Here is a 20,702-nt window from a genome sequence, read left to right on the forward strand (position 1 = left end):
TTTACAAAGTAGAAGTGATGCAAGGAGGGAAGAGTATATGGAGAAAAAGAGAGAAGTTAAGAGAGTGGTGAAGCAATGTAAAAAGAGAGCAAATGAGAGAGTGGGTGAGATGTTATCAACAAATTTCGTTGAAAATAAGAAAAAGTTTTGGAGTGAGATTAACAAGTTAAGAAAGCCTAGAGAACAAATGGATTTGTCAGTTAAAAATAGGAGAGGAGAGTTATTAAATGGAGAGTTAGAGGTATTGGGAAGATGGAAGGAATATTTTGAGGAATTGTTAAATGTTGATGAAGATAGGGAAGCTGTGATTTCGTGTATAGGGCAAGGAGGAATAACATCTTGTAGGAGTGAGGAAGAGCCAGTTGTGAGTGTGGGGGAAGTTCGTGAGGCAGTAGGTAAAATGAAAGGGGGTAAGGCAGCCGGGATTGATGGGATAAAGATAGAAATGTTAAAAGCAGGTGGGGATATAGTTTTGGAGTGGTTGGTGCAATTATTTAATAAATGTATGGAAGAGGGTAAGGTACCTAGGGATTGGCAGAGAGCATGCATAGTTCCTTTGTATAAAGGTAAAGGGGATAAAAGAGAGTGCAAAAATTATAGGGGGATAAGTCTGTTGAGTGTACCTGGTAAAGTGTATGGTAGAGTTATAATTGAAAGAATTAAGAGTAAGACGGAGAATAGGATAGCAGATGAACAAGGAGGCTTTAGGAAAGGTAGGGGGTGTGTGGACCAGGTGTTTACAGTGAAACATATAAGTGAACAGTATTTAGATAAGGCTAAAGAGGTCTTTGTGGCATTTATGGATTTGGAAAAGGCGTATGACAGGGTGGATAGGGGGGCAATGTGGCAGATGTTGCAAGTGTATGGTGTAGGAGGTAGGTTACTGAAAGCAGTGAAGAGTTTTTACGAGGATAGTGAGGCTCAAGTTAGAGTATGTAGGAAAGAAGGAAATTTTTTCCCAGTAAAAGTAGGCCTTAGACAAGGATGTGTGATGTCACCGTGGTTGTTTAATATATTTATAGATGGGGTTGTAAGAGAAGTAAATGCGAGGGTCTTGGCAAGAGGCGTGGAGTTAAAAGATAAAGAATCACACACAAAGTGGGAGTTGTCACAGCTGCTCTTTGCTGATGACACTGTGCTCTTGGGAGATTCTGAAGAGAAGTTGCAGAGATTGGTGGATGAATTTGGTAGGGTGTGCAAAAGAAGAAAATTAAAGGTGAATACAGGAAAGAGTAAGGTTATGAGGATAACAAAAAGATTAGGTGATGAAAGATTGAATATCAGATTGGAGGGAGAGAGTATGGAGGAGGTGAACGTATTCAGATATTTGGGAGTGGACGTGTCAGCGGATGGGTCTATGAAAGATGAGGTGAATCATAGAATTGATGAGGGAAAAAGAGTGAGTGGTGCACTTAGGAGTCTGTGGAGACAAAGAACTTTGTCCTTGGAGGCAAAGAGGGGAATGTATGAGAGTATAGTTTTACCAACGCTCTTATATGGGTGTGAAGCGTGGGTGATGAATGTTGCAGCGAGGAGAAGGCTGGAGGCAGTGGAGATGTCATGTCTGAGGGCAATGTGTGGTGTGAATATAATGCAGAGAATTCGTAGTTTGGAAGTTAGGAGGAGGTGCGGGATTACCAAAACTGTTGTCCAGAGGGCTGAGGAAGGGTTGTTGAGGTGGTTCGGACATGTAGAGAGAATGGAGCGAAACAGAATGACTTCAAGAGTGTATCAGTCTGTAGTGGAAGGAAGGCGGGGTAGGGGTCGGCCTAGGAAGGGTTGGAGGGAGGGGGTAAAGGAGGTTTTGTGTGCGAGGGGCTTGGACTTCCAGCAGGCATGCGTGAGCGTGTTTGATAGGAGTGAATGGAGACAAATGGTTTTTAATACTTGACGTGCTGTTGGAGTGTGAGCAAAGTAACATTTATGAAGGGATTCAGGGAAACCGGCAGGCCGGACTTGAGTCCTGGAGATGGGAAGTACAGTGCCTGCACTCTGAAGGAGGGGTGTTAATGTTGCAGTTTAAAAACTGTAGTGTAAAGCACCCTTCTGGCAAGACAGTGATGGAGTGAATGATGGTGAAAGTTTTTCTTTTTCGGGCCACCCTGCCTTGGTGGGAATCGGCCGGTGTGATAATAATAAAAAAAAAATAGTAGCGATGGTTGATTGGGGTTTCTTGTACAACTTGACTAGGTCGGCGATACGCACTCCACTTTCATACTTATCAATGATCTCTTTCTTCATTTCAATGGGTATTCTTACCCTTATTGGTGTACGGTTGGCACTAGAAGCTTTCTTGGGGCCCATGGTCACTTATTTTCCAGAAACAGCACCGAAAACACTGTAATAATACGAAATATTCCGAGTGTATGCTTGGATGTTAGCACGGAGGCTGGCTGGTAAACAATGGCACGGGCGGCACATGTGAGGCTGGCTGAGGGCGCACATTGGACGCGTCTCGGACGAAAATCGGTGAGCGGGTTTTTAATCGGTATGCGCGGCAAAAATTTTGCGATTAAAGTAAGCGGTATGCGAAATAATCGCTATGTGATGCCATCGTTATGCGGGGGTCCACTGTATTTCAAAGACAGGTCATATGGTCATTTGCTGAGTTGCTGTGCATTCAATAGAATGGAGTATTCTGTTAGGTAATGTAATTAAAAAAAAAAAAAGTTTGATAGGGTCACAGGTTAAACATTTATGAGATACATTTATTCAGCTATTGAAGGATAGATGGGCAAATGAGAGCATAGGCAATGGGGTCGAAGAGGTATGGGGTAGGATTAAAAATGTAGTGTTAGAGTGTTCAGCAGAAGTTTGTGGTTACAGGAAAGTGGGTGCAGGAGGGAAGAGGAGCGATTGGTGGAATGATGATGTAAAGAGAGTAGTAAGGGAGAAAAAGTTAGCATATGAGAAGTTTTTACAAAGTAGAAGTGATGCAAGGAGGGAAGAGTATATGGAGAAAAAGAGAGAGGTTAAGAGAGTGGTGAAGCAATGTAAAAAGAGAGCAAATGAGAGAGTGGGTGAGATGTTATCAACAAATTTTGTTGAAAATAAGAAAAAGTTTTGGAGTGAGATTAACAAGTTAAGAAAGCCTAGAGAACAAATGGATTTGTCAGTTAAAAATAGGAGAGGAGAGTTATTAAATGGAGAGTTAGAGGTATTGGGAAGATGGAGGGAATATTTTGAGGAATTGTTAAATGTTGATGAAGATAGGGAAAGCTGTGATTTCGTGTATAGGACAAGGAGGAATAACATCTTGTAGGAGTGAGGAAGAGCCAGTTGTGAGTGTGGGGGAAGTTCGCGAGGCAGTAGGTAAAATGAAAGGGGGTAAGGCAGCCGGGATTGATGGGATAAAGATAGAAATGTTAAAAGCAGGTGGGGATATAGTTTTGGAGTGGTTGGTGCAATTATTTAATAAATGTATGGAAGAGGGTAAGGTACCTAGGGATTGGCAGAGAGCATGCATAGTTCCTTTGTATAAAGGCAAAGGGGATAAAAGAGAGTGCAAAAATTATAGGGGGATAAGTCTGTTGAGTGTACCTGGTAAAGTGTATGGTAGAGTTATAATTGAAAGAATTAAGAGTAAGACGGAGAATAGGATAGCAGATGAACAAGGAGGCTTTAGGAAAGGTAGGGGGTGTGTGGACCAGGTGTTTACAGTGAAACATATAAGTGAACAGTATTTAGATAAGGCTAAAGAGGTCTTTGTGGCATTTATGGATTTGGAAAAGGCGTATGACAGGGTGGATAGGGGGGCAATGTGGCAGATGTTGCAAGTGTATGGTGTAGGAGGTAGGTTACTGAAAGCAGTGAAGAGTTTTTACGAGGATAGTGAGGCTCAAGTTAGAGTATGTAGGAAAGAGGGAAATTTTTTCCCAGTAAAAGTAGGCCTTAGACAAGGATGTGTGATGTCACCGTGGTTGTTTAATATATTTATAGATGGGGTTGTAAGAGAAGTAAATGCGAGGGTCTTGGCAAGAGGCGTGGAGTTAAAAGATAAAGAATCACACACAAAGTGGGAGTTGTCACAGCTGCTCTTTGCTGATGACACTGTGCTCTTGGGAGATTCTGAAGAGAAGTTGCAGAGATTGGTGGATGAATTTGGTAGGGTGTGCAAAAGAAGAAAATTAAAGGTGAATACAGGAAAGAGTAAGGTTATGAGGATAACAAAAAGATTAGGTGATGAAAGATTGAATATCAGATTGGAGGGAGAGAGTATGGAGGAGGTGAACGTATTCAGATATTTGGGAGTGGACGTGTCAGCGGATGGGTCTATGAAAGATGAGGTGAATCATAGAATTGATGAGGGAAAAAGAGTGAGTGGTGCACTTAGGAGTCTGTGGAGACAAAGAACTTTGTCCTTGGAGGCAAAGAGGGGAATGTATGAGAGTATAGTTTTACCAACGCTCTTATATGGGTGTGAAGCGTGGGTGATGAATGTTGCAGCGAGGAGAAGGCTGGAGGCAGTGGAGATGTCATGTCTGAGGGCAATGTGTGGTGTGAATATAATGCAGAGAATTCGTAGTTTGGAAGTTAGGAGGAGGTGCGGGATTACCAAAACTGTTGTCCAGAGGGCTGAGGAAGGGTTGTTGAGGTGGTTCGGACATGTAGAGAGAATGGAGCGAAACAGAATGACTTCAAGAGTGTATCAGTCTGTAGTGGAAGGAAGGGCGGGTAGGGGTCGGCCTAGGAAGGGTTGGAGGGAGGGGGTAAAGGAGGTTTTGTGTGCGAGGGGTTTGGACTTCCAGCAGGCATGCGTGAGCGTGTTTGATAGGAGTGAATGGAGACAAATGGTTTTTAATACTTGACGTGCTGTTGGAGTGTGAGCAAAGTAACATTTATGAAGGGATTCAGGGAAACCGGCAGGCCGGACTTGAGTCCTGGAGATGGGAAGTACAGTGCCTGCACTCTGAAGGAGGGGTGTTAATGTTGCAGTTTAAAAACTGTAGTGTAAAGCACCCTTCTGGCAAGACAGTGATGGAGTGAATGATGGTGAAAGTTTTTCTTTTTCGGGCCACCCTGCCTTGGTGGGAATCGGCCAGTGTGATAATAAAAATAAAATAATTTATTCAGTACGTATTTATTTAGTGTGGGCGAGTAAGTGATTTTTAAGAAGAGACTTGAATTTATAAACAGACAGTGTTTCTTTTATATTCACAGGTAATGAATTCCAGATTACTTGGCCTTTATGTGCATTGAGTTTTTCCATAGTGTGAAATGGACACGAGGAACATGAAAGAGTGATCTGTGCCTTGTGTTATGGTCATGTGTTCTGTTGAGGTTGGTAAGGTGACGTTTGAGGGGAGGATTTATATCCGAGTTAAGTGTTCTATGTATGTAGTAGGTACAATAATAAGTATGGATGTTTTGTACGATGAGTAAGTTTAGAGTTTTGAATACTGGTGGAGTCTGCTGCCTGTAGTGGGAATTTGTTGTCATTCTGACTGCAGCCTTTTGTTGGGTAATTAATGGTCTGAGATGGTTTATTGCTGTTGAGCCCCATGCACAAATTCCATAGGTGAGATAGGGGTAAATAAGTGAGTGATATAGGGCCAGGAGGGCTGACTGTGGAACATAGTACCGTATCTTCGATAGTATGCCTACGGTCTTGGAAATTTTCTTGGAAATTTGTTGTACATGTGTTTGAAATTTGAGTTTATTATCAAGGTGGATTCCTAAGAATTTTCCCTCTGTGAGCTTTGTGATAGGTGATCCGTTTATCATTATGATAAGAGGGACATCTGTAGCTCTGTTTCCAAACTGAATGAAGCAGGTTTTGTCAATGTTGAGAGTAAGTTTGTTAGTTATCATCCAGGTAGGTATTTTCTGTAATTCGGTATTCACAGTATTGGCTAGCATGACTGGGCTTGGGTGAGAGAAGACGTATGTAGTGTCATCTGCAAATAGTGTGGGTTTGAGTAGTTGCGATGCATTTGGTAGGTCATTTATGTAAACGAGAAAGAGAAGAGGGCCAAGAACACTTCCCTGTGGGACACCAACTGCAATTGGCTGTGTGGAAGAGTTTGCTCCATTTGTCTACACACATTGAGTGTCAGTTTATTTTTCAGAAGGTATTTCTTCACACTGGGGTCAAACACTTCATTAAACCAGTCAAGGAAAATTTTCCTTGTGACTCATGCCTTACTGTTAACCTTCCACATCACACACAAATTACTCTTAGCGACACTGTTTTTCTTGAACATTCTGGGATTTTCAGAGTGATACAATAGTAAAGGCTTCACTTTGCAATCTCCACTAGCATTACTACAAAGCATGAGAGTTAGCCTGTCTTTCATAGGCTTGTGTCCTAGGAGTTCTGTTTCCTCCTGTGTGGTGTAGGTCCTCTTTGGCATTGTCTTCCAAATGTTGTGTTTCATCACAATTGAACACTTGTTGGGGTTTGAATTCTTCAGAGTCTACGTACTCCTTAAACTCCTGTACAAACTTAACAGCCGCTTTTTTGTCGGAACTGGCAGCCTCACCATGCCTTACCAGACTGTGTATGCCACTACGCTTCTTAAATCTCTCAAACCAACCTTTGCTGGCCTTAAAATCACAAGCACCACCACTCGTAGCAGGCATTTTCTTTACGAGATCGTCATGCAACTGCCTTGCCTTTTCACATATTATCGACTGCATAATGCTATCTCCTGCTAACTGTTTTTGGGTAATCCACACCAACAATAACCTTTCCACTTCTTCGAGGGCTTGTGATCTCTCTTTTGTCAGCATATCTACCCCTTTTCTAACAACAGCACACTTTATTTTCTTTCCCTTCGCCACGATCGAAGTGATGGTTGAATGGGGTTTGCCATACATCCTGGCAAGTTCTGTCACATGCACTCCACTCTCATATTTTTTAATGATTTTCTTCTTGAATTCAGTCATATTCCTCACTTTCTTTACCAAAGGGCTGGCTCTAGCTTTCCTTGGGCCCATGGTGACTTATTTAGCAGTTGTAAGCACTAAAACAATGGATTATTATGAAATGTATTGCATGAACCCGTGGGATGAGGGTCACACCCTGGTAAACAATGGCACACTGAGTGTGAATGGTGAGAGACTGGCTTTGTGTACGCACTGATGGGCAGACACGTACCGAACGGTCGCTGAATCACGAGTCCAATCACGAACTGCAAAGCTAAATTTTGCCGAAAGTTGGATTTCACAAAAGTCGCGGCCGACGAAATGTGGGGGTCCACTGTAATGTAAATCCAATTAATCCGTTCCACCCAAAAATATTCATAAAAAATTCATTTTTTTTAAGAATAAATACTATAGTTTTGCATACAGAAAACAATGAGAAATAAATATAAAGCAATAATTTTAATGGATAAATGAACATTCAAATCAGTTTTATCTTTATTGAAGATTCTTGTTGGCATGTGAGAGGCAGGAGAGTTTGTTTGGAGGCAGGATAAGATAGTCCTTTAGTATGACACTAATATCAACTCTACGACTTATTTATCTAGCACAATTCATCTAATAATAAACAATATTAACATAGAAACATGATATATACTCTATAATGAATAAAATGTCATATGTCTCTCTCCCTAACTGACAAGTGTTGCTGTGTTGTTTGTTGCTGGGTAAACCATACCCCCGGCCGGGATTGAACCCGTGGTCATAGACTCTCAAAACTCCAGCCCGTCGCGTTAGCCACTAGACCAGCTAGCCACAATAAGATTCATCCAACTAGGTATATTTCTACACCATAGGAAGGTTAGCATGGGCACCTCTGTGACCACAAATGCAAGTTTTTACAGACTAATCTCCAGCTAGCGTGGCCGTGACAAACTCTAGCTCAAGTCCCTTCACTGCCGTCAACACGACTCAAGAAATCGTAATGACACGATTGCAAACAAACCATACCCCCGGCCGGGATTGAACCCACGGTCATAGAGTCTCAAAACTCCAGCCCGTCGCGTTAGCCACTAGACCAGCTAGCCACAATAAGATTCATCCAACTAGGTATATTTCTACACCATAGGAAGGTTAGCACAGGCACCTCTGTGACCACAAATGCAAGTTTTTACAGACGAATCTCCAGCTAGCGTGGCCGTGACGAACTCTAGCTCAAGTCCCTTCACTGCCGTCAACATGACTCAAGAAATCGTAATGACACAATTGCAAACAAACCATACCCCCGGCCGGGATTGAACCCGCGGTCATAGAGTCTCAAAACTCCAGCCCGTCGCGTTAGCCACTAGACCGGCTAGCCACAATAAGATTCATCCAACTAGGTATATTTCTACACCATAGGAAGGTTAGCACAGGCACGGCCACGCTAGCTGGAGATTCGTCTGTAAAAACTTGCATTTGTGGTCACAGAGGTGCCTGTGCTAACCTTCCTATGGTGTAGAAATATACCTAGTTGGATGAATCTTATTGTGGCTAGCTGGTCTAGTGGCTAACGCGACGGGCTGGAGTTTTGAGACTCTATGACCACGGGTTCAATCCCGGCCGGGGGTATGGTTTGTTTGCAATCGTGTCATTACGATTTCTTGAGTCATGTTGCTGGGTGTATAAGGACCACTGAAAGATGAACCTTACATAGTGGTGGTGATGGCAGCAGCAGAGACAGTGGTGTTGTCATTCGCCCTATATAACTCCAACAACATTGGAGGAGTCAGTTTCGTGCTGTCCTTTTTCTATCGATCAATCGCTTAACTTGCTTGCTACACTGTTAATGCTACACTTTATCGCTGGCTACACTGTTAATGCTACACTTTATCGCTGGCTGGCACTATAGCCTTTATCGACTCATGCTGCTTTAGTATCGTACATATTGTAAAATCACTGAAGAAGGCACATTCTCCCCTCTCTCTTCCTCCTCCACTTTGGCACTTTGCTACAATTTCTTTCTTCAGTTCTATTGCGTTTCTCACTTTCTTTACTAAAGAGCTGCCACTATGAAGTTTCTTTGGACCTATGGTGGCTTATTTCATAGTCACAATCAATAAACAAGCACTAAACACCATGAATTTATTGTGAAATGTTTGGATGAGTGTGCAGGGTAATGTTCACTCAAGGATAAACAAAGCTGGACTGGCTCATGATGCCTGCATGGGCAAGCGGACAGGCCTGGTATGCCGGCCGAAACACGGGGCACAGGCCAAAACTCAGGACAAAATTTAGCTGAAAAAATGGTTGAAACTCGAAGTGGCCAATACTCAGGTCAGCCGAAACTCGGGGTTCCACCATATGACCTTCACCCATTAATTACCATTCTTCATCCTCACCTAAAGTGATGAATAAAGCACATTTGCAAAGGATGAGTAAATTTATTATCGAATCATTTCTCCTGCACAGTAGGTGAATACATGTGAATACAACAATAGTGGGAGGTGGTCAGTTTCTTAAGAGTACACCACTGGTTAAGTAAGGTAAGATCTATCAGGAAACAGGACAAGTGTTTCCTGTCCCAGGTCTTAATCATATAATGAAACACCACTGATGTTTTTGAGCATCTGACAGAGGCCTTCCGCTGGCTTACCAGTCCACCCCTTTAAAAATTAAGATTAACATAAAGCATAGGCACACGGTCAGACTTGTTTTTAGTGAAGTTGAGGTCACAGGTGAGCGTGGCCCACTAGTGAAGTAGGTCCTACTAAGCAGTTGTTAAACAAAGGAGTTTCAGAAGCCTTCCCCTGTACCAAGATACCATTGTGTTGCTGTGTCACAGAAGTTACTTTACTTTCTTTCCCATACCCTCCCCTTACTCTTAAAGTATTCTTGACCGTGTGTGTGTACTCGCCTATTTGTACTCTCCTATTTGTGGTTGCAGAGGTTGATTCATAGCTTTTGGCCCTGCCTCTTTGCTGGTCATTACTACTGTACATCTATTCTCTCCCCGCTCCAAGAGCTTTATCGTACCTCTTAAAGCTATCCTGTGTGTGTGTGTTTGCCTATTTGTACTTGCCTATTTGTGGTTGCAGGGGTCGATTCATAGCTCCTGGCCATGCCTCTTCACTGTCATTACTGGGTCACCCTCTTCATGCTCCATGAACTTTATCAAACCTCGTCTTAAAACTATGCATGGTTCCTCTCTCCACTACGTCACTTTCCAAACTATTCCACTTCCTGACAACTCTGTGACTGAAGAAATACTTCCTAACATCCCTTTGACTCATCTGGGTTTTCATCTTTCAATTGTGACCCCTTGTTTCTGTATCCCATCTCTGGAATATCCTGTCTTCGTTCACCTTGTCAATTCCTCACAGTATTTTATATGTTGTTATCATGTCTCCCCTAACCTTCCTGTCCTCCAGTTTCATCAGGCCGATTTCCCTTAACACCTCTTCATAGGACATTCCCCTTAGCTCTGGGACTAGTCTTGTTGCAAACCTTTGCACTTTCTCTAATTTCTTGACATGCTTGACCAGGTGTGGGTTCCAAACTTGTACTGCATACTCCAATATGCGCCTGATATACATGGTGTACAGAGTCTTGAAGGATTCCTTATTGAGGTATTGGAACACTATTCTTAGGTTTGCCAGGTGCCCATACGTTGCAGCAGTTATCTGGTTGCTGTGCACCTCAGGAGATGTGCTCAGTATTATGCTTACCCCAAGATCTTTTTCTTTGAGGTGTGCAGTTTTTGGCCACCTAGCCTATACTCTGCCTGTGGTCTTCTTTGCCCTTCCCCAATGTTCATGACTGCATTTGGCGGGGTTAAATTCGAGTAGCAAGTTGCTGGACCAGGCTTGCAGCCTGTTCAGGTCTCTCTTTAGTCCTGCTTGATCCTCATCCGATTTAACTCTCTTCATTAACTTTGCATCATCTGCAAACAGGGACACTTCTGAGTCTATCCCTTCCGTCATGTCATTCGCATATACCAAAAACAGCACTGGTCCTAGGACTGACCCCTGTGGAACCCCGCTTGCCACAGGCACCCATTCTGACATCTTGTCACATACCATGACTCGTTGGCTCACTGTCAGATGTTCTCTGATCCACTGCAGTGCCTTTCCTGTTATTCATGTCTGATCCTCTAGCTTTTCCAATAACCTCTTGTTAGGAAATGTATTGAAGGCCTTCTCGCAGTCCAAAAAAATGCAATCTACCCACCCCTCTCTCTCGTGTCTTAGTTCTGTTACCTTGTCATAAAACTCCAATAGTTTTGTGACACAGGACTTCTCTTCCCTGAAACTGTGCTGGTTGTCATTTATAAGCTTGTTCCTTTCTAGGTGCCCCACCACTCTTAATAATCTTCTCCATGACTTTGCATACTATACACGTCAGTGACACTGGTCTGTAGTTTAATGCCTCGTGTCTGTCTCCCTTCTTAAAAATTGGGACTACATTTGACATTTTCCATGTTTCATATAGTTACCTAGTTTCAATGGATGTGTTGAAGTTTTTTGTTATTGGCACAAACAGCATCTCTGCTCCCTCTCTAAGGGCCCAAGGAGAGAGGTCCGGTCCCACCACCTTTGAGGTATCAAGTTCACATAGCTTCATCATCTCCTCCTTGGTTGTGTGTATTTCATCCAACACTTGTTGGTGTATCCCTTGTTGATGTACTTCCCTATTCTGACTTCCTGGAGTCCTTCCTGTCTCCACTGTGAATACAGTGGAACATCCACTAACGAGTTTAATCCATTCCGTGACCTTGCTTGCATCTGGATTTGCTAGTTTGCAGAGTCAATTTTCCTCATTTAAATTAACTGAAATGGAATTCATTCATTCCAGTGGAATTCCAGGCACCATAAAATACTTCAATAATTTCCCTAATATCAACTCTATGGCTTATTTATCTATAACAGTTCATCTAATATGACATAATAAACAATATAAATAACATAGAAACCTGATATATACTCTAGAATGAATAAAATATGTCGTTATGTGACAAGTGGAGGCGGGTATAACCGCTCCAGCATTGTTGTGGTAAACACTGCCATTTAGTGACAGCCTTTTGAAGCTATTATAATAATTATTTATATAGTACATTAGTATTATACATGCATTATTATTTTTATACATATTATATTATTATTATTATTATTATTATTATTATTATATATTATACTACTATTATATTTATTATTATTATTATAAATTTGGAATTTTTATTCACACAAAAAATAGAAAATTTACTGTTATGCAGACTACTGCATTATTGCAATTATTGTATAAATAATGTCAATCCATTCATGACTGCATATTGGAATGGAGGTCTACTCTTACTGTTTACTCTTGAACATTGGCAGAAATAGAACATTTCTGCTATTTTGAGCTCATTTTCAACGTACTTCTTGTCATGACACCATTCAAAATCATAGCTTTTTCTGTAATATATCAATTTAATTCAATCAAATGAGACCAAAAAAACGAGAATGCAACCATAAAAACCATACGAAAATTCCGCTAAGGGGCAGCTAATTGCAGAGAAGTGAACTCCATTATTTATGGTCCGATTTCTTTCATTTTTGGTGTACGTTAAGGAGCATCTTTCCATCATGCATTGTCCAAGTTTCCATAAGATGGCCCAACAAACAAATGAGATCGAATTCCCTAGATCAAGAGCAAGAGCCCCTCACCAACATCAAGGAACTTCCTTTGAGGCCCGCTCACTTATGGAAATTTTCCTCGCATATGGAAGCAGAAAATTGACTGATCGACTTCTCGTATTTGGAAAAAACTCGCACGTGGATGCACTCGCAAGTGGAGGTTCCACTGTACTTACCTTTGATATACCTTTGAAGAGTTTCGAGAGTTTATCTACTCTCTGAGCCCGCCATGGGCCAGGCTCGTCCGGTGCTTGCCTGGTCAACCAGGCTGTTGCTGCTGGAGGCTCGCTGCCCCACATATTCATCACAGCCTGGTTGATCTGGCACCTGGTGAAGATACTTGTCCAGTTTCCTCTTGAAGGCTTCTACACTTGTTCCAGCAGTGTTTCTGATATCTTCTGGTAAGATGTTGAAAAGTCTGGGACCCCGGATGTTGATACAATGTTCCCTTATTGTCCCCACCGCACCCCTGCTCCTCACTGGGTTTATTTTACACTTCCTCCCATATCTCTCACTCCAGTTTGTTGTTATGGCAGTGTGCAGATTTGGGACCAAGCCCTCAAGTATCTTCAAGGTATATATTATCATGTACCTCTCTCTCCTCTGCTCCAGTGAGTACATGTTCAAGACTTGCAGGTTTTCCTAGTAGTTTAGGTGCTTTACTGGCTCAATGTGAGCCATAAACGATCTCTGTATTTGTTCCAGCTCTGATATTTCTCCTGCCTTGAACGGAGCCGTCAGCACTGAGCAGTATTCTAAGTGAGGGAGCACTCGCAATTTGAAGAGTGTCACCATCAGCATTATTTCCCTTGTTTTGAAAGTTCTCAATACTCACCCCATCATCTTCCTGGCTGTCGTGATCTTTGCCTTGTTATGGTCTTTAAAAAAAAGGTCCGCTGACATAATTATTCCTAGGTCTTTTACGTGTTCCTTACGTTCTATTTGGTGACCCTCTTGAGTTTTGTATATAGTGCTCCTTTTGAGTTCTTCATTCTTTCCATACTTAAGCAGCTGGAACTTATCACTATTGAACGTCATGTTGTTCTCCACTGCCCACCGGAAAACCCTGTTGATGTCTTCCTGTACTTTTTCAGTGTCCTCTACCGTACTGACTTTCATGCTTATTTTAGTGTCATCTGCAAATGATGATACAAAAGTGTGCTGGGTGTTTTTGTCTATGTCTGCTATGAGGATGAGGAACAGCAGAGGTGCCAGGACAGTGCCTTGGGGCACTGAGCTTTTGACCTCGCTGATGTTGGATCTTGCCCTGTTCACTACTACTTTTTGTGTTGTGTGTGTTAGGAACCCGAAAATCCATCTGCTTACCTTCCCCATAATGCCCATGGCCTTCATTTTGTGCGCTATCACTCCATGATCGCAATTGTCAAACGCTTTTGCAAAATCTGTGTAAATCACATCTGCATTTTGGTCGTCTTCCAGTGCCTCCGTAATTCTGTCATAATGGTTCAGCAGCTGTGACAGACATGATCATCCTGCTCTAAAACCATGCCGGTTCGGGTTATGTTGGTTGTGCTGGTCCATGAAATTTGTAACCTGACGTCTCGTCACTCTTTCGAGGATTTTTATGATGTGAGAGGTTAGGGCTACTGGTCTGTAATTTTTAGCTAGTGCCCTACCACCTCCCTTATGCAAAGGAGCTATGTCTGCACTCTATAAGGCCTCCGGTATTTCACCTAGATCTAAGCTCTTTCTCTAAAGAATACTGAGGGCTCGTGCTAGTGGTACTTTGCACTTCTTTATAAATAGAGCATTCCATGAATCTAGTCCAGGTGCTGAGTGAGTGGGCATGTTTTCCATTTCTTTTTCGAAATCCATGGGATTTATACTAAAGTCAGTTAGTTGGTCTGTGCGACCTTCTGCTGGAGTGAAAAATATTTCTGCATTTTCTACCTTGCTGTCATTTAGTGGGTTGCTGAACACCGACTCATACTGTTCTTTTAGGATTTCACTCATTTCCTGTTCATCGTCAGTATACGAGTCTCCTCTCAGTAGTGGTCCAATTCTACAGGTAGTTCTTTCCTTGGATTTTGCATAGGAATAGAAATATTTTGGGTTTCTTGCAATATCCTGTATGGCCTTTTGTTCCCTTTGTACTTCTGTCAGGTATGACATCCTAAGTTTTTGCTCTAATTCGGTGATCTCTCTGCTAAGTCTTATCTTTCCTCTGTTGTAGCATATTTGTGTTTTTAAGCAGTTCAGTAACCCATTTTCTTCTTCTGTACCATCTCCTACGCTCTCTCTCTATATCTGATCTTCCTCTGGGTTTCCTCAATGGTACATGTTTCATACATACAGTGTATGCTTCTGTATTCAGCTTCTTTAGGCACTGGTGGGGATTTAGGGTGCTCATGTCTGATTCCCAGGGTATGTCTGATAGCTCTTGGTTTATTTTTTCCCAGTCAATTCTATGGTTGTTAAAATTAAACTTACTGAACATCCCGTCTCTAACTTTAGTGATGCAGTTTCTTACCCCTGAGTTAATACTAGTTTGAACCTTTATGATGTTATGATCAGAGTAAATAGTTTTGGAAACTGTTATGTCCCTGATCACTTCCACATTGTTTGTGAAAATCAAATCCAGGGTATTTTTATTTCTAGTGGGATCAATTACCTGTTAGTTTAAAGAGTACTTTTCACAAAGCCTCATTAGTTCCCTGGTATGTGCCTGTTGAGCCAGGGTGCTTCCCGGAGATATTTCTGGTATAACATTACGTTGCGCCATCTTCCATTTTTACACGAGGGAGATTAAAATCTCCAAGGAGTAAAATATTTGGTGTAGGATTTTCTAGTCTATCCAGATAGCTGTCTATGTTACTTAACTGTTCTGTGAATTCCTCAGCAGTTGCTGATGGTGGTTTGTATACTTTGATAATTACCAAATTCCTATTTTCAACCTTAATGCCTAGAATTTCTACTATATCATTCGTAGATTCAGCACTTCTGTGCAACAGAAAGTATCCTTTACATAGATTCCTACTGCCCCCCCCCCTGTGACCTATTGATTCTATCACATTGATTCTATATCTCTCCGTCCAAAACATCCCTTGTATGTGTTTCTGTAAATGCTCCGAACATGTCATTCACTTCTGTTAGGAGCCCACTGACATAACTATGTCATTTTTATTTGATTTTAAACCCTGAAGCAGGAATTACCAAGTGGGATGTATTGTCTCGCTTTGTGTTTCATTAGTACCACTGGTGGCATACTACCTGGTATGTCCCCTGGCGTACACGCTCCTGGTTTCTCCAGTACTGACTTTGCGCATGTTTGCTTATTCAGCCTTGATGGGCTGATGCCTGGTTTGGTACGCCCCATTTTACTGCCCACCTGTCCTCTCTGTACCATTCCCCCTGTTTGTCTCTTCCTTTGTTTTGATCTTTTCTCTTTTTGTCTAAAAAAGAATGCTGTTCAATTTCCTTGTCTCTGCTAACTCTGTAGTGCCGCGTTACTTTTACATGATGGTCTGGGCAGCTCAGGTCATAACATTCTCTGGACTACATTGAAGCTTTACACATTACTGGATGGAAGTACCTGCTGCACTCTTTGTTGAAATGACACTTTCCCTTCCTCAACATATTCACACATTTTCTGGTGTGTTTATTCCAACAATCTCTGCCATATAGGCACATACCTTTAGCATAGTATCTGCAAATGTTCTGATTACCTATTTATTGATTTTGTGTCATTCCTAAGTTCTGCCACCTGATCTGAGATCTCGTGTTCACTTTCTTCTAGGCTAAGTTCTTCCCTTTGCTCGTTTTCGTTTGTTCCTGCTCTAGCTTTCTCATCCTCCCTTTCCCTTTCCACTATGTTATGTATCCCTGTTTCCTTCTTTTCCACTCCTTGGTTTTCACCTCTATTTGCATTTTCCTCCTTTTCTTGTTCCTTTTCCCCTGTTTTCCACTCTTTGTATAACTCTGGCAAGCTCCTTAGAAATTTCCTTACGCTTTCTAGGTTTTCACTTTTCAGTACATCTCTTACGCTTAACCAGCTGTCCCTTTCACTGGGGCAAATCCAGAAACGACTTTCTTGTTTTTGGTCATTTGTTATGGTTGCCTGAAGCTTTGTACATGATATAAGTGATGTTTTACTGCATATTTCACAATCAATGCCCCCTCATGTTTCTCCCAAAGATTTTTTTCACATATACAGCAGCCTTTATTCCTGGCCATGATTACTTTTAAACAGGTGTATGTGGTGGATGGTGTATTTATTATGTAGCAGGGTGGCTGGTTGGGGGGGTGGGCTGGGCGGTGGGTATATTTGGGTAGAGGGTAGGGACAATAAAATTAGAGGGCTGTGCGGTGGAGTGGTAAGCTGGGAGATAGGGGTCTGTGGAAAGAAGGTGAGGGTGCATGATGGGGGGGCCGGGGGGTGGGATTGTTGGATGGGTGGTGTAGGATCCAGGGAATGGGGTCGGGGTACGAGGTGGGGTGCGGGTGGCACTTGCACACTTGTTCCCATATAATTATACCATAGTTTTACACTACACTCAGGATTAAAAGGATTAACTCTTATCCATAAGTTCAGTTTACTATATCACTGCCTATTTATATCCTTTTTTCCTCGTTATAACACTTGTACGATAGTTTGCACTTCACTCTCATCCACCCAAAACACACACAAACACCCGGGTTGGCAAAGGTGGTTGGAAGGTACATTTTAATTGATAGATTTACCCTTCAAGGAAGAAGTAGGTAGTTTATGCTGTTAGTGAACTAATATTAGGACTATTGAGGCAACTGTAGATAATGTAGACCTAAGACCTTAACGTAGGTAGTAATAGGCCGGTAATATAGGCCGACCCTAGGTTATGTTAGCTAGGGAGAACTGGCAGCCCAAGTTTGAATGCCAAGGCACGGGGTTTTGAGACTGCATTGCCTTCTTCTTTGTCGAAACTCTGAACGAGGCACACCGCCGTAACATCAGGGCGACGCCCCATGTGTCTACACATACTAGGCCCTGGGGAAATCTGGTGGAGACACCTCGAAGTACCATAGATGACCTCCGTCATGCCCATACAGTAAGACGAGACCTCCCTTTCTTTCTCAGTATTCTGGCCAGTTTCTGGGGGGAATTTGCGAGTGAGTTGAACTGTGAGTCTGTGCAGTCGGACGGCCAGTGATCGGTACGTTCCGGCGTCTCCTCGTTGTTAAGCTTAGAAGCTAGTGTCACTTCCTGCATAGTTGTACTAGGGGGTACACACCCCCTTGGAAACAGGAATTTCTGAGGTGCAGGCAGGTCACTAATACCGACTGAATATTCCAGGAATTAAGGCTCCCGGTTGCACCTGGTTCTGAGGGAAAGTCCAGAGGGGCTAAAGCTTAAGGAGGTTGAAGACTGGGATATATTCTCCAACATCAAGTAAGTTAGTCCTTCATTCGTGCATGCAGGTGAGATTTCTTGCAACATCAGTCATTTATGGAAATCTGTCCTATAAGTCACTTGTGAGGCTGAGGTACTAGCCTCAGGGCTCGGTGTCAACAGAGCTTTCTAGGGTAGACAGCTCACATGGAGGCAGTCCAAACAAATTTCCACAACATCGATTTTACGCTCAATTTATGTATACTGTGATTCACTGCACCTCATTGCTACCATCACTCGCTTTATTACTTATGACTGTAGTAAATACTCATCTGTTATTTCCACTTGTCTGGACGCTTGTAAATATTCCCATATGCTACACCATATATTTTACGCTATACTGGGGATAATTAAGATTACTCGTATCTACAATTTATTTCACTATGTCACTGCACATATATATCTTTGTCACTCGCCATATTACTTATAGATAGTTCAATACAGTATCTGTTTGCTAATGTTTTTTTTTTTTGCTGGTCAGGCCTATTTCCACAGTGACCTTTGCTCTATTGGCACACTCCATATGACACTGTAATCCGTATTTTTCTATTTGGTGTTCACTGATATTCCTTTTATGTTGGTTCAAAGGAGCACTTTATGGTTGCTTATTTCCCGCCCTCTGTTCCCCCTGAGTCTATCAGGAAATGCAATTTTTGACGGAGCTCAACCATGCATGACTTTCCCTCACACAAATCTCATGTTGAGCTCCTCACATACATCTTGGTCGTTTCTTGTGAACTCCCCACTTTCCTTCCTCAGCCTGATTATCTGGTCATTGACTGTTGTTTTCCTCCTGATGTGGCTATACAACAGCTTCTGGTTAGACTTGATTTTCGATTCTATGTCGTTTTCATATTGATGTTGGGCCTCCCTTCTTATCTGAGCATATTCATTTCTGGGTCTTTGACTGATCTCTCTATTTTCCTGGGCCTTTGTCTTCTGTACTTTTTCCATTCTCTAGTGCACTTAGTTTTTGGCTCCCTACATTTTTCGATAAACCAAGGGCTTGTTCTGCTCTTCCCATTATTTCTGTTGCCATTGAGATCAAACCTCTCCTCTGCCTCCTTGGATTTTGTTGTCATGTAGTCCATTTCATTTACTGATTTTCCTACCAATTCTCTTTCCCACTGAACCTCTTGCAGGAATTTCTTCATGCTTGTGTAGTCCTCCCTTTTGTAGTTTGGCTTCTCCACTTGTAACTCAACTATGTATTCAAAGGTCAGAACCATGTGATCACTAGCTCTGAGGGGCCTTTCGTATGTGATGTCCTCAATGTCTGAACTACTCAAGGTGAATACTAGGTCCAGTCTTGCTGGTTCATCCTCACCTCTCTCTCTCTCTGGTAGTGTCTCTAATATGTTGATGCATGAGGTTTTCCAGTACCACATCCATCATCTTGGCTCTCCATGCTTCAGGATCCCCATGTGGCTCCAGGTTTTCCCAGTCTCCTTGTGATTGAAATTACCCATAACTAGTAACTTTGCTCTCCCCATGTGAGCTCTTTTGGCCACCTCAGTTAGTGTGTCTACTATTGCTCTCTTTCTGTCATTGTATTAATTGCTCTCATAGTATGCATTGGGATTGTGTGTGTGTGTGTGTGTGTGTGTGTGTGTGTGTGTGTGTGTGTGTGTGTGTGTACTTACCTAGTTGTGGTTGCAGGGGTCGATTCCAAGCTCCTGGCCCCGTCTCTTAACTGGTCGCTACTAGGTCACTCTTCCTGCTGCATGAGCTTTATCATACCTCTTCTTGAAGGTGAAAAATACTACAGGGACTAGTACCGAACTTGCACATGAAAATCACTTACAACGAAAGCAAAACACTTGGCAGACGATGCAACATCCCCCCAATGAAAAGCAGGGGTGTCACTAGCACGTTAAGATAAGATAAGATAAGATAAGATTTCGTTCGGATTTTTAACCCCGGAGGGTTAGCCACCCAGGATAACCCAAGAAAGTCAGTGCGTCATCGAGGACTGTCTAACTTATTTCCATTGGGGTCCTTAATCTTGTCCCCCAGGATGCGACCCACACCAGTCGACTAACACCCAGGTACCTATTTGCTGCTAGGTGAACAGGACAATAGGTGTAAGGAAACGTGTCGAAATGTTTCCACCCGCCGGGAATCGAACCCGGGCCCTCCGTGTGTGAAGCGGGAGCTTTAGCCACCAGGCCACAATAAGTGTCAGAGGCCCGAGACTGAGACTGTTCACCTGCCTCCCAGCATACATAAAGGGGATTACCAATAGACCCCTGGCTGTCTTCAAGCAGGCACTGGACAAGAACCTAAAGTCGGTACCTGACCAGCCGAGCTGTGGCTCGTACATTGGATTGCATGCAGCCAGCAGTAACAGCCTGGTTGATCAGGCTCTGATCCACCAGGAGGCCTGGTCACAGACCGGGCCGTGGGGGCGTTGACCCCCAGAACTCTCTCCAGGTAAACTCCAGGTAAGTATGGATCCGGCCTCCACTACATCACTTCCCAGACTATTCCACTTCCTGACAACTCTGTGACTGAAGAAATACTTCCTAACATCCCTGTGACTCATCTGAATCTTCAACTTCCAACTGTGTCCCCTTGTTGCTGTGTCCCATCTCTGGAACATCCTGTCTTTGTCCACCTTGTCTATTCCTCTCAGTATTTTATATGTCGTTATCATATACCCCCTATCTCTCCTGTTTTCCAGTGTCATCATGTCTGTACTCACCTATTTGTGGTTGCAGGGGTCGAGTCCTAGCTCCTGTCCCTGCCTCTTCACCGGTTGCTACTGGGTGTGTGTGTGTGTGTGTGTGTGTGTGTGT

At 42.7% G+C, this 20,702-nt stretch overlaps 1 protein-coding gene across 3 annotated transcripts in view; it reads left to right on the plus strand.

Moving 5' to 3' along the window:
• The window catches only part of LOC128704427 (myogenesis-regulating glycosidase), a 127,335-nt gene that overhangs the window by 15,440 nt on the left and 91,193 nt on the right, over positions 1-20,702 (plus strand). For 2 of the 3 annotated variants that reach the window (XM_070102930.1, XM_070102931.1), the window contains exon 2: positions 17,809-17,904. The exons of the other annotated variant lie outside the window; for it this stretch is intronic. In XM_070102930.1, coding sequence (XP_069959031.1) covers position 17,904 — 1 coding nt within the window. In that variant the 5' untranslated portion in view covers positions 17,809-17,903. The remainder of the gene's footprint in view (positions 1-17,808; positions 17,905-20,702) is intronic. 3 annotated transcript variants of the gene reach the window in all.

The sequence above is a fragment of the Cherax quadricarinatus genome, chromosome 84 (assembly GCF_038502225.1).
Source record: "Cherax quadricarinatus isolate ZL_2023a chromosome 84, ASM3850222v1, whole genome shotgun sequence".
Taxonomy (NCBI): Eukaryota; Metazoa; Arthropoda; class Malacostraca; order Decapoda; family Parastacidae; genus Cherax; species Cherax quadricarinatus.